At 51.9% G+C, this 206-nt stretch overlaps 1 protein-coding gene across 1 annotated transcript in view; it reads left to right on the top strand.

Annotated features, from left to right (window-relative positions):
* Positions 1-206, top strand: part of LOC119593629 (ocellar opsin-like) — a 4,497-nt gene that overhangs the window by 308 nt on the left and 3,983 nt on the right. The window contains exon 2 of the mRNA XM_037942582.1: positions 24-163. Within this exon, the coding sequence (XP_037798510.1) occupies positions 24-163 (140 nt within the window). The remainder of the gene's footprint in view (positions 1-23; positions 164-206) is intronic.

Raw genomic sequence — 206 nt, forward strand, 5'->3', positions numbered from 1 at the left:
ACAGAACTCAAACTCAAACGCAGAAAGCCCCAGAAATTCCCCCCTGACAACCCTCTTTGCGTTCCATAAGACCGCTGCCTCTTCCTTGCAGGTCCACTTGAACGCGAAGGAACTCCGGCTGGCCTCGGGGTCGCGGGGAACGTCGTCCATTCCGAGAAGGAAGGTGAGAGGCGAAGCAATCATTTTTCAACTGTATTAATTGAATT

This window comes from Penaeus monodon, chromosome 32, assembly GCF_015228065.2.
Source record: "Penaeus monodon isolate SGIC_2016 chromosome 32, NSTDA_Pmon_1, whole genome shotgun sequence".
In the NCBI taxonomy this organism is placed as follows: Eukaryota; Metazoa; Arthropoda; class Malacostraca; order Decapoda; family Penaeidae; genus Penaeus; species Penaeus monodon.